The sequence below is a fragment of the Thunnus thynnus genome, chromosome 12 (genome assembly GCF_963924715.1).
Source record: "Thunnus thynnus chromosome 12, fThuThy2.1, whole genome shotgun sequence".
Taxonomy (NCBI): domain Eukaryota; kingdom Metazoa; phylum Chordata; class Actinopteri; order Scombriformes; family Scombridae; genus Thunnus; species Thunnus thynnus.
The window spans coordinates 8,497,660-8,512,210 of NC_089528.1; the positions used below are offsets into that span (position 1 = coordinate 8,497,660).

At 45.9% G+C, this 14,551-nt stretch overlaps 2 protein-coding genes across 2 annotated transcripts; both read left to right on the forward strand.

The window, feature by feature from the left end:
• The first annotated feature begins 364 nt into the window (after positions 1-364).
• LOC137193780 (protocadherin-8-like) lies at positions 365-4,348 on the forward strand. Its single transcript, XM_067605147.1, has 3 exons — positions 365-3,038; positions 3,178-3,403; positions 3,504-4,348. Exons 1-3 carry the CDS (start codon positions 582-584, stop codon positions 3,854-3,856), a joined length of 3,036 nt encoding a protein of 1,011 aa, XP_067461248.1. The 5' UTR covers positions 365-581; the 3' UTR covers positions 3,857-4,348.
• Positions 4,349-5,622: 1,274 nt separating this feature from the next.
• LOC137193781 (leukocyte cell-derived chemotaxin 1-like) lies at positions 5,623-13,897 on the forward strand. The gene is made up of 7 exons (XM_067605148.1): positions 5,623-5,843; positions 6,188-6,328; positions 7,184-7,324; positions 7,838-7,951; positions 10,910-11,060; positions 11,990-12,096; positions 12,856-13,897. Exons 1-7 carry the CDS (start codon positions 5,772-5,774, stop codon positions 13,075-13,077), a joined length of 948 nt encoding a protein of 315 aa, XP_067461249.1. The 5' UTR covers positions 5,623-5,771; the 3' UTR covers positions 13,078-13,897.
• Positions 13,898-14,551: the final 654 nt, after the last annotated feature.

Consider the following 14,551-nt stretch of genomic DNA (forward strand, 5'->3'; position numbering starts at 1 on the left):
TAGGGTATAGCATCCTGAACAGACACTGCTATTCAAATGCTTTGTCCTCTAGCTCAGGGACACTGCGCATCTCTGTGCTCCCCCATGTGTTGGTGCGCAGACTCATTTAACAGCCCGAGGAACATAAACAAGCAACGGAAACTATAGCTGTATTAAATCAAGCCCCGCGTTTAGCCCACATATTGGGTGCCAAGTTTCTCGCACAGTCCAGGAATCTCTAAACAGGGTTTAGAGGTCTTTCAGAAGTCCCCCTTTTTTTCCCCTCTCAGAGCCCGGATTGGTCACAGTGCGGCTCATTTGCATGCCTCGCCGTATAAACCCTCCTGCAGACACTGCAGCCCTCTTGCGCTGAGAGAGCAGCACACCTCCAGTAGAGAGAGAGCGGAGCGCATCCAGAGTGCGCATTGAAAGACATATGGAATATTTATTACATGCTTTATACTAAAAAAAACAGCCCCGGTGAGTCGACAAGTGCGGGGAAGGAATAGTTTTTTTGTAGGTGCGTTTTGTTTAAACTCTAAATTGGACTCAGTTGTGACAGTTTGCTGAATTTCAGATTATTTTGGAGTGAAGGTGTCAAGATGGGAGAAACAGGGTGGAACGGGTTGTTGTTGCTAATGTGCGTCTCTTTGGCGAGCCTGGCTGCTGTCACATATGCAAAGACTATGAAATATCAGACATTTGAGGAAGACGCACCAGGGACAGTGATTGGAAACTTAGCCAAGGACATCTCCTCCACTCCCTCTTCCTCGGGGGGCTCCCGGACCAATTTCAGGATGATGAAACAGTTCAACTCCTCTTTCATCCGTCTGAGGGAGAGCGACGGGCAGCTGACCATAGGAGAAAGGATAGACAGGGAGCGCATCTGCAAACACACCCTGCACTGCCTCATCGCTTTCGACGTGGTCAGCTTCTCCAAAGAGCAGTTCAAACTCATCCACGTCGAGGTGGAGGTCAAGGACATCAACGATAACTCCCCCGAGTTCCCCCGGAAAGAGTCGAGTCTGGAGATCTCCGAGAACACAGCGGTGGGCACGCGGATCCCACTGGACTTTGCCGTGGATGAGGATGTTGGGGTGAACTACATCCAAAGCTACCAGATCTCCGTCAACAGCCACTTTTCAATTGACGTGCTCAGCAGGGCCGACGGGGTTAAATATGCGGAGCTGGTGCTCATGAAGGAGCTGGACCGGGAGACGCAGGCTTCTTACGCGCTGGAGCTGGTCGCTATGGACGGTGGTAACCCGTCCCGCACCGGAACAACGCGCATCAACGTCAAGGTGAAAGATTACAATGACAACAGTCCGGTGTTCGACAGGAACAGCTTCTCCGTGGACCTGCCCGAGGACGCACCAGTGGGCTCCCTCTTGTTGGACCTGAACGCAGAGGATCCAGATGAGGGGCTGAACGGCGAGGTGGTGTACGGGTTCGGTAACCAGGTGCCCTCAGAAATACGGCAACTCTTCAGAGTGGACAGAAAGACCGGACGGCTCACACTGGAGAGCCCGATTGACTTTGAAAGTAAGAACACGTACGAGTTTGACGTCCAGGCCACCGACTTGGGTCCGAACCCGAGCCCGGCCATATGCAAAATTGTAGTGCAGGTGCAGGACGTTAACGACAACGCACCGGAGATCTCCATCACTCCCATGACGTCCATAACGGCGGGGATAGCGTACATTACCGAGGCTGCGGCCAGAGAGAGTTTCGTGGCTCTGGTCAGCACCTCGGACAGAGACTCCGGCGCTAATGGGCAGGTGCACTGCACGCTCTACGGACACGATCACTTCAGACTGCAGCAAGCGTACGAGGACAGCTTCATGATTGTGAGTACCAACCCATTAGACCGGGAGAAAATCCCTGAATATAACCTCACAGTAGTGGCTGAGGATCTGGGTTCCCCTCCCTTCAGGACCATCACTCAGTACACCATCCGGCTGACGGACGAGAACGACAACGCTCCGGTGTTCAGTAAACCGGTGTACGAGGTGGCTGTGGTGGAGAACAACGCACCTGGCGCATATATCACCACGGTCGTAGCGCGGGACATGGACATGGGGTCAAACGGGAAGGTCAGCTACAAACTGGCGGACACCTACTTTATGGGCTCCCCTATCTCCACCTTCGTGTCACTGGACCCCGCCAGCGGCTCGCTTTACGCGCTCCGGAGCTTCAACTATGAGGTGATGAAACAGCTGGAGCTCCGAATCACGGCCAGCGACGGCGGCTCCCCTCCCCTGTCCGGCAGCGCAAATGTGTATGTGAGGATAGTGGACCAGAACGATAACGCACCGGCCATCACTCATCCTGCGCTCAATAACGGTTCCGCTGAAGTCCTCCTGCCCCGGGACGCACCGACCGGCTACGTCATCACCCGGGTGGAGGCACGGGATGCGGATGAAGGCGTGAACTCGGAGCTGTCCTACGGGCTGGCCACAGGTGAACCCTCCGTGTTCTCCGTTAACAAAGCCACCGGGGAGATCTACCTCAACCAGGTGCTCAGCCACGACGTGGACGAAACCCTGAGCGTGACCGTCACGGTGAGCGACAACGGGAGGCCCGCGCTCACCTCCACCGCCACGCTCCACTTCCTCATCATCGCGGGCTCCCCGCCGAGCGACAGGACAGTGTACCAGTCAGGCGGCGGAGACGAGGTACACGCGCAGTGGGACCTGTCGGTGGTGATTATCGTTGTCCTCGCGGGGAGCTGCACGCTCCTGCTGCTCGCCATCATCCTCATCGCCACCACCTGCAACCGGCGCAAACGGGACAAAAGCGGAGAAGACAGCGACTCGTACGGAGAGAAGGGCACGCTGGAGCGGGGCAGGAGCCACGTGGTGGACAACCCGCTTCTGCCTCTCCACGGCGCCGGGGGAGAAGCAGGCTTTGAGGGACACTCCTACAGCAGCCAGCCCGGTGGGTTCACCTCGGCTCACCCCGGGGGCAGCGACATGTGCTCGGCCTCAGAGGACGGCAGCGAGGTCCCTTGCGTGTATGACTCAGACAGCAACAACAAGCCCAGAGGGAATAAACACGAGGTGAGGATGCACCTCTGGGACATGTGTGCATAGGGGTGGATGAGGGGAGGTGTAGAGTGGCACACAACAATAAGAAATCTGCATTGTGTTCATCCAGCAGACACTAACCACTGCTTTTCTCTCTTATCTCATCTTACAGGGTTACTCCACTCTGCCTGGCTATGGGAATGGTAAGGAGGCTGTGAGGCCCATCACCATCTGGAAGGGCAACTCTTACACCACCATCTCTGCCAGGGACCCAGCCTTCAGTGGCAAAGACAGTGGCAAGGGGGACAGCGACTTCAATGACAGTGACAGTGATGTGAGTGGAGACACCGGCCTGAAGAAAGATGGAGCAGTGGTTCCTCCCATGGGTGGCCAAAATGGTAAGGGCATGAAAATTGGAAAAATTTGAGTGGATTCATGATAGGAGATCAATTATTGGCTCAGAATCTAACTCCTCTTTCTTATCTCTTCTTCTCTCAGGTCTATGGGCTTGCACCAGTGAGTGTAAGGTCCTGGGTCACTCAGATCGCTGCTGGAGCCCCTCAGCAGTAAGAGCCAACGCAGCACCCTCCCCAGCCCCAACTCTTTCCTCCTTCAGCAACCTCTCCAAGACGGCCTCCCTGCCCCGGGACCCCCACCGCAGGGACAACTACTACCAGGCCCACATCCCTAAAACAGTGGGGCTGCAGAGTGTGTATGAGAAGGTGCTGCACAGAGAGTACGACTACGTCCTGGTCACCCCTCCCAGGCCTGTGAGGGTCCAGGAGATCAGCGATATAACCATCCCTGTTTACACGCCTACCCCAACACACTGCCCCAACAATGACATCTAAAAAAAGACATTGTATACACACACATACACACATACATCTACGCTCACTCTCAAAGAAATGTATATTGTACTCAAAATTTTAATTTATGAATCACTGACAATGAGAATAATGTAAACAAGTTATTTGTTGCTGTGGAGAGTGTGCATATATACGTTTATATCCTAATATTTGTGCATTTTTGTTCTATTGTAAAAGTCACATTTGAAGTCCATCCAGTCACTTTGAGAAATTTTGTTGGACATGAAGTGTATCATATGCAAGTTTTGTACATATACAGAGATTTTATTTTTTATAAAAAGTAATAATTAAGTGAAGATATGTAAATACAAATTGTAATTATTGATCTTTAAGCATGCTTCTATTTAAAATGGCCCCAGAAACTGTTGAGTTTGAGGGTCGGTGACACACAATGTATCAAATTGAACTGATGTATGAAATTATTTGAATGCAATAATAAGTCATTGTACAGATTTTTTTATCATCACAATATTCTGACAGAAAATAAACTTTGAAATACTGTTCTTGAAAATGTGACTCCTGTGTTTGTTGGAAAGATAATGATCCAGGTGAGCAGGGTGTTTGTGAATGCCTTGCAGGAATATCAGTCAGGCCAGTCACTTATAAAAGCCAACAGGCGTCGCTGTTATTGCAGCAGTGAGCCTCCGTCCTTGCAGCGCTCTGAAGAAGGTCAGTTTAATTTTTTTTTTCTTTTGTGAATACGACTTTGTTGGTAAAATGCCAGAGCAGGCGCCGATGATTCACTCTGTCGCCTCAAGAATACCAAGAACAAAACCCTCACTTGTTGTTATTTTGTCATTTTCAATGACTTCATAACTGAATTTCAAGTTATGCTCAGGTTGTCATCACATAAATCAATCACCGCCCCCTGAAATGTGCGTATGGAGGTGATACACACAATGAGAACGACTGTGCGTAAAAGTGCATTTACTTGTCTCCAAAACACGAGGGGAGTCAAAATTTAAGTTTAACACCACATACAGACATTCAAATATATGTACTCTTTGTCAAAGAACATTAAGTCCTTGTGAGCAAATCTCCCTGCTCCACAGCATCCTGTCACGATGTTTTTTGTCTATCTGCCAAATGCGCACGGTGCGCCCTTACGTAATCCCCCATTATCATTCATGGATTCAGGGCATTTTTAATAGCGGCAACGGCAGCTCTGGACTCAGTTAAAGAGGGTACACTCGGTGCAACAAGCGTCCGCTTTTGCGCACTGTCCTGTAAAACATAAAGTGTCCGAGCTGGAGAAAACATGCGACATTCCGGCAATGTCACCTCTGACCTGCAACAGTCTGTGGAGGCAAATGAGTGAGAAAGAAAAGGAAGGAGAGGAGTGGCGTACAAAGGTGATTTGAGGAGACATCCTCACCCACCCTTCATCTTGTTAATTGCTGAATAGATCTTGGTCTATCCACAGAGGTTGTCATAAAGCTTAATGATCTGAAATTCTGAGGATCATAGCAGGAATCAAACTCATGTAAGTTACATGAGCGGCCTATATGATCTTCAAAGGGAAAAAATGATTAATGCTTTTCTTTTTGAGAGCATAACTTCTTGCTTAAATTAGTGGTCTCTCACGGTGTGGCGATCATCAGCTGAAGGTTATACTTTACCTTTTTTTTTTTAAAGTCACAGAACTTGAAATTTTATGCACAGTTTAAGTGTTGCTGGGGTCACAGAGGGAAATGTACAGTAGCTCTGTATAGGCGACTCTGTGGTTGTTCTGCTTCCTCAGCTGGTAATTAAACACGACCTGTATGAATGAGCAGGAGGGTCCACCCTCCTCCTCCTCCTCCTCCTTCTCCACGAGAGAGGGAGAGGGAGAGGGAGAAAGAGGAGGGGAGAGAGGGGAGTTAGTGGACTCGGTTTCTTCAGGTGTTTGGCTCCAGTCATGGCTGGGAACTCAGAGAAAGTACCGATCGCCTCGGCGGGACCGGAGGACCTGCAGCAGTTCATGCCTCCGGTGAGTGTTTGTATAGGCCGGTGCAGGTCAATGGTTTAATTATATTGTGATATAATATACAGCTCAAAAAAGTTGGGGATCAGTGAAGGGCCAAAGTATAATATTATGCAAGACTGTGTCCTGTCATTTACCTTCCGTATATGCCTGATAGACTAGACTTCATACCGTAATTTATGTGTATTGTGTATGTAATGAATCTGTCATCATATAGGCCTATAAGCCTAATTGGGCTATAAAAAGTTGCTTGTGTTAAGGCTCCAGTTATCTGTATATGTGTAACAGGGTGATATACGGTAAAGATGTGGAGATTTTGTAACTTTTGGGGTTTGTATGTTTTACCGGAGGCCTACTCCGCCGTGGCTGTGAAGCCCGCCGCCACCGGCCGCCTGCTGAAGGCCGGGATCGCGGTGCTGATCGCCGGAGCCCTGCTGCTGCTGCTGGGAGCCGTCGGAGCTTTCTACTTCTGGAACAACAATGAAAAACACGTAAGACTGGTGTTTCTGTGACGTCTGGTATTCATGTGTGTGAGCGCAGATCATGAAATTGCAAACATTTTTTTTGGGTTGATTTTATAAGACAGTCAATCAAGTATTCAGTCTGATCAGCTGGTTCAAAAGCAGCTTTACTTGACTTCTAAAACTTTCTTTAGATAAGTTGCACAACCAGAACACAGCCCACACTATTCCTACTCCATTAAATCAATGTCATTTGATTGAAGAAATTGTTGAAATAAGTCGTATTGAATTGGAAACAAGTGGTAGATTTTCTTTACTTGTTTGAATTAAAGAGAGAAGACTCAATACTACACTCAAGCAGTTTTTCAAGATGGGTTTTTTCAGTGTAGGCAAACACTAAAATGTAAATGAAACACTCCAGTTCCATCGTGCAGTCTGAGGCAGAGCTCAGTGAATGGAGGCGTTGTGTGTATGTGGTGTGTGTTGGAAGATCTGGCAGGGTGGAGTGGGGTGGGGGGCCCCTCTGGTCCGGCTGATGCTCCAGGGGCAAGAGGTGCAAGAGAGGAGAGGGTATAATGCAGTTTTCTGAGTATTTTTTTTCTATTATGAAGTTAGAAAATGCTATTAAAGCAGTAAAGACATGATAAAGTAGGCTATGCAGAAGGTTCATCATCAAAGAGCACTGTAAGGATTGGATTCTTCTCACCAAATCTGAACAAATGTCTGAAAGAGAAATTGAGGAAAGAGAGGTTGTATGTGTGAGGAAAAGTCACGAGGTGAGATTGGAGAAGGAGGGTGAGTGTTGAAAGAGAGAGGGCTGGGGGTGGGGTGACTCTCAGGACTCTCATACCTTACATGCCAGTCTGAAACCTTGTGTGTGTGCAGGTCTACAATGTCCACTACAGCATGAGCATCAATGGCAAAGTGGAGGATGGTGCAATGGAGATTGATACAGCCAATAACATGGAGAGATTCAGCACCGGCAGCGGGGCAGACGAGGCTGTGGAGGTCCATGACTTTGAGATTGTGAGTTACAGACTTAAAAATAATTAAAAACTTCAGGAAACTCAGGTAGAAGCAGAAAACCACATTCATCAGCACTCCCCGAGCAATTTGGAGCCACTAAAACTTTAAAAACCCTTGTGGGGACATTGGTTCAATGCAGAGAAATTAAATAGACATGTTTTCCCCTGTTAGGCCAATCAGTGTCAAGCTGCATCGTCCCTCCAATTTTCATTAAATTCGGACTAGTGGTTTTTGACTTTTAATTAAAGCACCCCAATCAGGCCAATCAGACTAGGGAAGCAGCTGTTTTGACCTTTTAGCTATTAAAATTTTGACCTTTAATCATAGCATCCTCGTGGGTTTAATTTCTTGAAATATAGTGCCAAAATACATCATCAAAATCAGACATATCTGCAGTGATGTTATTTCATATGGATCTGAAGTCCCAGACACCTGCAGACACAGCTAAAGAATTTATACGGTCTAATTTTTTGTTTGTCCCCTATCCTTCCTGACATCCACCGACTTCTCCAGGGGATCACAGGGATCCGGTTTTCAGGAGGAGAGAAGTGCTACATCAAGACTCAGGTGAAGGCTCGTCTGCCTGACGTGGAGAATCTGAACAAGGACTCAATGACGTTCGACCTGGTGGGTTGGTCTTGTCTGACTTACAGTATATGTGCGAGACAGCATGTTCTCTCCATGCTGTGATGTGGTTTTCAAAGAATTTACAGATAGCCTTTTTCCGCCACAGGAACCTAAAAGGCCCATAATGAGAACTTTTAAGAACAATGTGAGGCTTTGATACAAGATTCTTTCTTGTGTTTCCACTGTATTTGTACAAATGGGGACATTTCAGCTTTCAGTAGGAAAAGGGTCGACAGCACAGAACTAGCTTTGAGCACAGGTCACTTACTGAGCGGTGTCCAAATTTAGTCACAGGAACTCATCTCTGAGGCAGGCATGGAAAAAAAAGTGGAAAGAAAAGCAGAAGTTGCAACCACAGCTACACTTCATTAAGTTCCTGCAGTGAAAAACGTCTTGGTGTCTGGACAGTCATCTCTTTGGTACTTATCTGTTAAGCGATCACAACATAAACACCAACATCATCTGCATATATTCCCGTTCCACACTTATAACAGCTTTCTAATGAGGAATACTTCATAATCGCTTTATAAATTGAGACCAATGGCTTTTTAAATGGTTACTAAATCATTTATTAATCCTTTACAGATAAATAAGCCATTAAGTGAGGAACTTTTGGGTTGCCAGGTTGTGAAAATGAATTTGGCTGGTGTGTCCTCTTTCAACATAATATGCTTTGACTAACTTTTCATTTAGCACCACCAGCAGGTCAAGGTTTTCAATTATCAGTGAAATACTGTATCTCATCTACTGAACAGATTAGGACAAACTTTGATACAGACGTCATGTCCCCCTCTGGATGAACTGTAATAACTTTGGTGATCCCTTAATTTTTCATCTAATGTCATCATTGGTTATTTTAATTAGTCCAACAATTTTATTTGTGACAAAATACAAAAACAGTGACAACCCCATCAGCCTCAGCTGTTCTTTGTGTTCCCTGCTAATTAGCAAATGTTAGCATGCTAACATGCTACAATGAAATAGTGAACATGGTAAATATTACACCTGATAAACATCAGCATGTTCGCATTGCCATTTTGAGCATGTTATTGTGCTGGAATTAGCATGTACCTCAAGTTATTCAGCTGTTTGGTTAATCAGGAATGGATTGCAGTTTGACCACTGACCTGCATGTGGGGCAACTTTGCCAAAATCTATGTACTATAACTTTTATAAACGTAGATATGATGGATTATTGTATTGAAAGTACCTTTTATTAATAAATTAATAAAAGGTACTTTTATTAATTACTAACATTTATAACTGCGGACATGACAGCTTAACATGAAAGCATCACCCTTTAATAATGACTTGCTAGTTTCCTAATAAACCAACAAGTATGTGGTTACCAATCTTAGTAACTCATTTATAAAGAGTTATGAAGTTCTGAGGGATTTTTCAAACCTTGCAACTTGAATGGCTTATTACTGATTTATAAAGCAATAATAGATAATTTATTAACCAATAATTACAACGTATAAACCCTTTATGAAGTATAGTCATATTAACTGTTTTTTTACTGCATTGTTACAGTATTCAGGTTTTCTGATATAATATTAGTCACTTACCATATTCAACACAATGTATGCTGAGGTAATAGCAACACAGGCAAGGATCTGTACCAGGAACACACAAGTGATTTTAGTGTGCAGGTTCTCACCACTTAACACATTAACAACTTTACCATCAGACCAATCTGCCAGAGGCTTAGTGGACTCTGTTAAGGTCAAAATGACACATGAAGAGGTGTACATATATAGCAGCATCTGTGTGTAACCCCCCCCCCACACACACACACACAAACACCACCCCTTATGATTGTTCAATTGAGGCTGTCTGATAATTAAAATCATTTAGTTCTGCATAAGCCTCACATCCACATAAATCCACATCACCAGAATTGTCTTCATGACTGCGAGTGCGCATAAAACACACACATGCGCGTGTGCACACAGATGCAGGCACACAATTAATTATCACGCAGGGCTGCTCTTATTGCCTCTCTCTGCCTCATAAACGATCGTTTATTTCACGTTTGTGCTTTTGTGTGTGTTTGTGTTATTGCCTCTCTTTGCCTCATAAATGATTGTTTCGTTCACATTGTGTGAGAGTGAGTGTGTGTGTGTGTTTGTGTGTGTGTGTGTGTTTGTGTGTGTGTGTGTGGAGACAGGGAGATGTTGTTATAATGGTTGCTGCAGGCTGGTCATTTGCTATAATTTAGAGTGATGGCAAATATGGGTTAGATAAGTGCGCACACACACATACACACACATGCATCCCCATCCAGGGAGAGTGGGTCAGATAAACGCTTATCAGTTTAGCAGTGGAGAAAGACCCCCGCTTTTATTTGTCCCTCCAGCAAATCATTTGAGCTGGAAAAAAAAAAAAAAACAGCAGCATTTCTGAAAGGTTGGAGGATAACATTCCCGAAACATGGCAGTGGCTAGTGCAGTGCCGCCCTCAGGAACAAATGCCTCCGGGCAAAATCATCCCCACAGAATTCCCCTCATACCTGCAGGCTGTGGATACAGAGTATGTATGTTTACAGAGTCCCTCCTCTGGAAACCTCATTAGTTTATCTGCTGCTGTTTTTCACAAACCTGTATATTTAGGCCATCCAATCTCTCCTTGCCTTCAGATCTTGATCAGTCCTGACATTGTGTATCCAGCTAAATGTTAGCACAAAGGGAGTCTGGATACTGAGGCCTCAAGGGCTTCCTTTTCACTACTTGATTTTATGTTGTTATGAGGAGCTTTAACAGCCCAGCATTAATGCAGATTAGACTCGGACAGAATGCAAAGAGTGTGGGCTGTTTTAAAGGGGAAAGCTAGTAACAAGATACATAAACAAGCGGGATATTATGCCTTCAGCGGCCAGGGACATCTTCAGATGTTTTGTTGTGATGTTTGCATGTGCGCTCGGCTCATTTCTCCTCACCGACGTGTTGCCCCCTGAAGGAGGACGAGGTGATGCCGGCCAAGTTTGAGGAGGATCTGATCTGGGTGGCGGCTGACACTCCCCTCTCGGACTCCGCCTTCCTCAGCAACAAGATCAAGGATTTGTGTGGAGACCTGCCAATCTTCTGGCTCCGTCCCACCTACTCAACTGGTAAGCAGACACTAACACTATGTAACATAATTTTTGTTCCTGGGTAGTGTTATTTCCTAATTGCTCATATCCAAAAAGTATAGAAAATGTCTGTTATTCCCTTCAAACTTTGCTTTTGTGACCAAGACAATATTTTGAAATGTACCTATTTCCAATGGGAAAACTGGAAAATTTGCACATTTTCATTCACATAAAGTCAGATAAACAACATATGAATCAAAATGAACATGTATTTATACTAAAGTTATACAAGAGTGACCACAAAAGATTTAGATGTGAGTAGTTTTTTGAGATTTATCGGCCATTCATATGTTGTTTTTACTGACTTTCTGACACTGTGAATGAAAATGTACAAATTCGCCCATTTTCCCATGGGAAAAAGGTACATTTCAAAATATCACTGTCCTAGTCACAAAAGCAAAGTTTAAAGGAAATAATAGCCATTTTCTATACTTTATAGGCAGAAGCAATTAGGAAATATCACTTACTACCCAGGAACAAAAAAACAAGTAAAAAATTGTTAGATGGTGTAATCAGCTCATGGTGAAGATTAGGAGACGTGAAATCTAAAGATAACTCTAAGTAAAACACTGTTTTTAAGGCTATGTGAGTTTTTCACAAAACAAAGAAGATATGGGTCAAACGTTCTCAAGTATTTCCATTTAACATCGCAGCTGTTGGAGCCTCAGAAAAAAAACAGTCTAAAAAGAAAAGCACAAGTCCTTTTGAAGTTTAAGAGCTACTGAGTGTACAATTTTTAGCGTGCTGGGAGGTCAGAAGTTCTCAAAACACAATTTTATTCTACTTCATCTGAGGACTTCAAAATACTGCCAAGGACACGGCTGTGCAATCAGAAGCTGTGTCACATTAGCGCCACTCTGCTCCTACATTTGGTCTGCTGTCAGATACTGACACTGTGATGTGTGCAGGCGGACAGAGGAAGGCGAGGGCCGCCCCCCGCCGGCGCCGTCAGGCACCCGCGGCCGAGGAAGAAGAGGACGTGGAGGCAGAGTTCAACCCGGAGAATCCCTATCAGGTGAGTCACACAAACAAACTCACATGTTCTTCTTCTTCAGCTGCGCTTCCGCCACCGCCACGGCTTTCACAACTGTCCGTTCAGATCTGAGGGCTACCTGAGAAGCTGAGGAGAGTTTCTCACAGCTGTGCGAGCAGCAGCAGATGCCGGGGTCACGGCGGAGGGCCCGCATTGTCACTGCGAATCTGAGTGTATGCGTGGGTGTGTTTTCTGTTAGTGCGTTTTTGTTTTTTTGTCCATGTGAGGCTGTCTGAATCTCTTTAGAACAGCTCGTCCAAAGCTTTCCTTTCAGCATGGAGGCTGTATGAATAATTCCACAACACCCCCCTGACCCCTCCTCTGCTGCTCTGCCCCCTTTGCCCTGCTGAGCACACACAGACTTCCATACATACACATCTTCATCCCCCTCCAACCCCCACACACCCATCCTCGTCCCTTATGCTGGGCCCCACTCTTCCTAATCTCCCTCCTCTCCTCTCCTCTCCCTCCCCGGCCCTCAGACTGAAGCATCCCCCCCACACTCCTGACAACCATGGAGGGGGGTAAACAGCGAGCAGTGTGAGCCGTACGCGTTTGAAAAAGAAAATATTTGACAACAAAAACCCACATCTGACAACATCCCCTCCTCCCCATCCTGCCTGTCGGAAACACATTTTTAATTGGTTTGAAAGGAGCTTTCTCTGCCGCTAAATATACAGTATCACATGGCAGAGTGCCACACAAACACTGCTGACCTCTGTCCTCTCTGTCTTCTCTCAGAGAGCTCTCGAGGGCGAAGGCTCCATGAGCAATTACAACACGCTGGACCACGAGGGCGTGTGCTGCTCCGAGTGCCGTCGCGGCTACACCCACTGCCAGAGGATCTGCGAGCCGCTGGGAGGCTACCACCCGTGGCCGTACCACTACCGTGGCTGCAGGGTGGCTTGTCGGGTTATCATGCCCTGCAACTGGTGGGTGGCGCGCATTCTGGGTATCGTCTAAACACCCCCACCCACCTGGGAGATGGTGGAGTCCAGGAGGGAAGGAAGGAGGGAGGGAGGGATGGGGTTTGTGTTTTTTTTTTTTTTTTTTCTTGAAGGGAGGGGGAGATGAAGGGAAAAGTTAAAGAAAGGCAGATGGTGGCTTCTTGTTTTTTATCTGCAGCAGGTACCTGTTGGTCTGAGCAGATTTGTGCAAAATGAACAGCATCAGTAACCGTGTTCAGACATTATAAATGCATGGCACAGAATCTAGGACACACATGATCTCACATGTAAAGGTATGCAGTGCCTGCACACTGCACAGCTTGTCTTATTAAAAAAACATGCCAACTATCGATTTAGATCCATCTGAACTACAGAACAACATGCTGTCGAGAGAACAGAGGTTAAGATGAAACATCCAACAAACCCGTTTCCAGTTAAACGCATCGACATCTATTGACCCGAGGATTCAATTGATATACATATATATATACATAATGCCATCCACTTATCTCTAGGATAAGCAGGTAAGCTTGTATTTATAGAGCTGTAATCGGCCCTTTTCTTTCATTCTTTGCTTTTTGATGTAAATAAATGTATAGGGTGCAGTCAGCTGGCTCAAACAGCAGCGTTTGTTTCACTTTCCATCACTCTCCTGAGAAATGTTTGACTCCTGTGTTTTTAACTCTTCCCTTTCCTTGTTTTTCTCTCCACAAGTAGCTCTCATTACAACAATGTACTGTAAGCTTTCACACACTTTCATCTAAATGTGTTTTCATCTGCATCGAAGAAGCAATCTCAAAGTGCAATATCACTGAATAAACTTTTTTTTAAGTAAACTCTGAAGCGTCACCCCTCTGTTTTTTTTTGTTTTGTTTTCTCTTCTTGACCGAACGACTTTATTTATATCCTGTTTGTAAATACATATTGCGGTAATATATGATTTATTTGGGAACACCCGGTCTCTCTCACTCAAAGACACTTTTCAGTTCTGAGATGTGTCACATCTGGTAGCTGCTCCAAAGGGATGAGCAGAAAGAAGTTTCCAGAGTTCTTTAATGTGAGAGTTGCAGCTCTAGAACTCTTTAATGAGACTAAAGACTCTGTAGCCGTCACGCTCCCAGATCTTACCCACGATGCAAAGCGCTTAGCTCCTTTTGATGTCACAGAGCCGCCTCAGGCAGGGGTAGGGGGTAAGGATGGGGGCGGTGTGTTTGTGTGTATGTGTGTGTCAAGGATTGTGGAGGGGTGTGTGTGTGTGTGTGTTTGTGTGTGTGTGTGTGTGTGTGTGTGTGTGTGTGAGAGAGAAGTTAAGAGTTCCATCCAGAGCCACAAATGGGCGTTTGATCGTCATGAGAGATGAAACGATGTGTGATGAATTTAACACTTAACTCAGTGTGAGAGGCTTGATGATGCGGTTTAGGAGGCTGATCCATATTAATGCTCTCTTGCCTCGGCAGGACGCCCCCTCACAGTTACAGCTACCGCATATA

Coding starts and splice junctions, on each gene's coding strand:
- LOC137193780 (XM_067605147.1), top strand. CDS start 582: ATGGGAGAAACAGGGTGGAACGGGTTGTTGTTGCTAATGTGCGTCTCT. Junction 3,039..3,177: donor CCAGAGGGAATAAACACGAG/GTGAGGATGCAC, acceptor CTCATCTTACAG/GGTTACTCCACTCTGCCTGG. Junction 3,404..3,503: donor TCCCATGGGTGGCCAAAATG/GTAAGGGCATGA, acceptor TTCTTCTCTCAG/GTCTATGGGCTTGCACCAGT.
- LOC137193781 (XM_067605148.1), top strand. CDS start 5,772: ATGGCTGGGAACTCAGAGAAAGTACCGATCGCCTCGGCGGGACCGGAG. Junction 6,329..7,183: donor GGAACAACAATGAAAAACAC/GTAAGACTGGTG, acceptor GTGTGTGTGCAG/GTCTACAATGTCCACTACAG. Junction 7,325..7,837: donor AGGTCCATGACTTTGAGATT/GTGAGTTACAGA, acceptor CGACTTCTCCAG/GGGATCACAGGGATCCGGTT.